At 40.2% G+C, this 4,008-nt stretch overlaps 1 protein-coding gene across 2 annotated transcripts in view; it reads right to left on the bottom strand.

Moving 5' to 3' along the window:
• tfap2e (transcription factor AP-2 epsilon) overlaps positions 1–2,160 on the bottom strand; it is a 14,434-nt gene extending 12,274 nt beyond the window's left edge. Inside the window, exon 1 of one of the 2 annotated variants that reach the window (XM_051390256.1) lies at positions 2,009–2,160. In XM_051390256.1, coding sequence (XP_051246216.1) covers positions 2,009–2,047 — 39 coding nt within the window. In that variant the 5' untranslated portion in view covers positions 2,048–2,160. Of the gene's footprint in view, positions 1–1,098; positions 1,357–2,008 lie in introns of those variants that run through there. The other variant, XM_051390257.1, reaches the window with a different exon arrangement.
• Positions 2,161–4,008: the final 1,848 nt, after the last annotated feature.

Raw genomic sequence — 4,008 nt, forward strand, 5'->3', positions numbered from 1 at the left:
ACAGTGTCAGAAAGGTCACGGCCACCAAGAAGCTGCACAAAGGACAGGTAATGCACAACAACAACATTCTGCTCTGTGTGAGGGGGGGTTACATCTGTAAATAATCTGTCACCGTGTCAACAAAACTACATTGACCCCCGCAACTGAAAATGAAAGGAGAAAAAAAAGATTCATTCAGGCTGAGAAGGCGCAGAAAACCCCAATGAGATTTTATTTTGACTTTACAACTTTAACCCCTCATGTAAAAGAAACGCCAGCATGCAGCAGTTTAAAAAAAACCATATAGTCCACTAGCCTACATTCCTGCTCACACACATCCTGGTAAAATTGGATTTTTGCAAAGCTGGGTCACCCAGATCAATGTTGTTGTGGTGGAACAATGTCCATTATGTGCCAGCCAGAGAGGCCCGCTGCCAGGTTAAAAGCACACACACACACACACACACACACACACACACACACACACACACACACACATATATATATATCTGTCACACATCAACCACAGTGCAGGACTGCGCGTTCATCATTTGAGTCTAACAAAGTTGAAATATTTGAAGCTGTGAAACGCTAACAACCACTCCATAAAGACTGACCAGCGTCTGTCTCGGCATGTCACAGTTGTTGCAGTGAGTGGACACTTTACTGTCAGTCAGTCTCACTTGCTGTGACAGTGTGCAGACAAAGCCCTTCTCCGCGGACAGATGCGCGGCGCCGGAACACTAAAACTCAGTGTCAGGAAGGCTCGTTGGGAAGTATGGACCCCTGACACTTAGGAGTTTACCGGAGAGCAAAGATCAAGGCAGATTTACCGGAAAGGCATTTAATTGTCAGCCAAAAAAAAATTCACCAATGTCCTTTATATTCTGCAAGATGACTCTAAAAAGCAACATATCGATTTAATTATAAACATTTTTTTTTCTATAACTCACTCTAAATTATCGTTTTTAAGTGATGATGGCACATTGTTCTTTCAGGTTTAGTCTAATGACACTCGCTACAGAAAATAAACTCTTTCCTAAAATTAAATTACACTAGTAATAAACATACATCAGTAAAACCCAAAAAGCTTAAAACACGAGTCTCTGCCAAACTCACCATAGCCGAATAGGTGTGGATTAACATCTGGACCGCTCTGAATACCCCCAAATGTAAAACTTAACAGGATGCGCAGGCTTCCAACGACTGAAGGATGTCACCAAATGCTCCGAGATGTAATCCAGGCTCGTTTAACGGTCCATTAAACTCAAAGGTGTTATTTACTTTTCCTTTATCTCTCTGTTCGACGGAGCTCTTAACGCACAGATGAAAAAAAAAGCTGCTGCCAGATACACACACGCGCGCACAACACACACGGAGTCCTTCCAGTCTCTCCATGAGCGCACTACTTATAGGTTTTGCGCGCACCCGGCAGAATGAGGGGAGGGGTCGACAGGGTCCACTTCTCTTAAAGAGATATATTCATTCAATTACCGGCTGTTAATTCACACACACACACACACACACACCACACACACACACACGCTCTACTTTTACATTTATTTTTATTGTTTTTATCTGAGAAAATGGCACAGAATCATATTTTGGATTTTACGCACAGAGAGACACTAAAAAATACCAGAGTTAAAGTACAATAATGCGTTTATATAAGAAGCATCTCAATAAAAATCACATTCAAACAAGAAAATCTTATTGTCTGATTGTTTTTACGGTCTAAGTTAAGACACCAGCTGCTTTTACGCACGGATATCCAGGTTCCTCCAGTCAAGAATCTTGCTGTTTATCGGCTTTAAACTTCAAATGATATATTTTTTCCCCAAACATTTCACCCACACTGACTCGGTCAAACGTTTAAAAATCGACAAGTTAATTTTAAGTATTCGGCTTTTCTTAAAAACAAGCCAACAGGCCCATCGTGTGCAGGCTTTTACGCAATAATGATGCACTTTAAGCAGACCTACTGTAAATCTGAAGGTGAAAAAAAGATGCACCAACGAACTCTTTTTACCTGCAACCCGTCAGCCTTGGACCGGGATTTCCAGAGCATGGTGGTGCTGGTGGTGCTGGTGGTGCTGGTGGCTCTCAGGCTGGGTGTCAAGCTGCAGCTGAGGGGTTAATGTGACGCGGTGGATGGAGAGGAGACGGGCTGAAGGTAGAGAGAGGAGTGAGTTAGTTTGAGAGACGATGCAGGAGTTTGTATGGATGGGTGCTGGGGAGGGGGTAGTCGGGTAGGGGGGGAAAAAGAGGAGGGCGGGAGGTGACAGGAGTCGAGGATGGGGTGGATAAAACTTTTTTTCACGGTCTGAGCGTGGAGTATAGATCCAGGGGTGAAGAGGTGAATAAGAATAAAAATGTCTGGCTGTGGATTTTCTTCCTTTGAATGATTGCAGCAATTTCATGGTGCTTTTTTTTAGTTTAAATTTGTGTCATTAGAAAAATACTCTAAGTTAAGAGAATAATACATGTATCCAAATATCTACAAATATGAGCCTACATTTAATATTTTATTACTTTATATCACTTGTCTCCTTATTGTTGCTCTTTAACGGAAGCACTGGATTAATAACAAAAATTGGGGTCAATCTGCATTTCTTTATTCCTTGATCATTCCCAAATATTTATTTCCTTAAAATAATCAACTTAGTTATTTTCCTAAATTAGTGCCATGGAGCAGAATTAAGTTTTCCATTCAGGTCTCTCTCTGCAAATGTAGAGGTAAAGATAGAGGTAGAGTGTGTTATCAAGAACTTCAAGCCACATTAGAGCCAAAAAAGTCTCAGTGCGCCATCTTGTGGTACTTTATAGAAAAGAGGACTCTTGATTTAACTATAGGAAGTTTTCCTTTTCTACAGAAACCTACTGTGACATCCTGGTTTGTTAAATTTTGTTAAAAAACACCTGTAGTCTATTTACTCTATTTATATAAAACCAGGTAAATAATACACCAGAATAGCAGACTTGTTTTTTGTCAACTGGGGACTTCTTACTTCTAAACAAAGACATTCAAATCACAAGTTTAGTTGTCATAAAATCCCAGAACAATTAAAAATTAAGACAACTAACTGAAGTTTAATTGCTTCCCAGCTTGAATATGTAATCATCACACCTTCGCCCTGAAAGGAATTAGTTTCATGTTTTAATGGTCAGCATGACTTACAAATTCCATAAAAAAAAGAAACCTGCTTTAATCTGTTTAATACTTTTTGACTTCCCCAATCTCTTTAGCTTTAAGCCTTGGGGCCCATTTGTTCCAACTGAAGACGTAAATCTTTAGAAAAATAAACTTGAGACTTGACTAGGACTCAATAAGACTTATAATGTATGAGATAATAAGGTAATGCGTTTCAGAAGCATTTTGTGATATATTTGTTGAAATTCTTGTTACATCCCGACAGCAATCAATGAATCAAAAGCTCTGAAAAGGACAAAACAAAAACTGGTATCCTAAGCTGTCACAAGCCTGCAGAAAGCCCAGCCAATCATTTTATACCGACCTGTCCTCCACGCACTCTGCCTCGGCACTCACTGGAGTCTTCCACAAGACGACCAGGTAGCCAGGTGGAGACAAAACGTAGTTCCACCTGTAACTACAACAGTTTGCATCGCAAAACAAAGCAAGAAAAGACACACAGAAGCAGAAAAAGGCTACAAACAAAAAGCAACAGGTCAAATCAGAGGAGGATTTTCAACGATGGTGAAAACTGGGGGACAGGTATCTGCTTTGATTTGTTTTTTTTGGGGGGGGGGATTGTTCTTTTCCTGAACTATGTTGTATGTAGAACTATGTATGAAAGAGACACTGTATTTATGTGTGCTGGGAATGGCTTTGAAGAGAGGGGCGTGGGATGTTTTAGGTGTTTTGCAAGATTATCCAACATTACCTGTCCAAGCTTTAAAAACAGCTCTGCTTTAGGTTTAAGTGTTCAACTAGTTGGTGGCAAAATACACACGTTCAAAGCTACAAGAAAGAAAACACATGAAAGTAAAAAGGGCAGAAAGAGATTCTGG

This window comes from Dicentrarchus labrax, unplaced genomic scaffold, assembly GCF_905237075.1.
Source record: "Dicentrarchus labrax unplaced genomic scaffold, dlabrax2021, whole genome shotgun sequence".
NCBI classification, from domain to species: Eukaryota; Metazoa; Chordata; class Actinopteri; family Moronidae; genus Dicentrarchus; species Dicentrarchus labrax.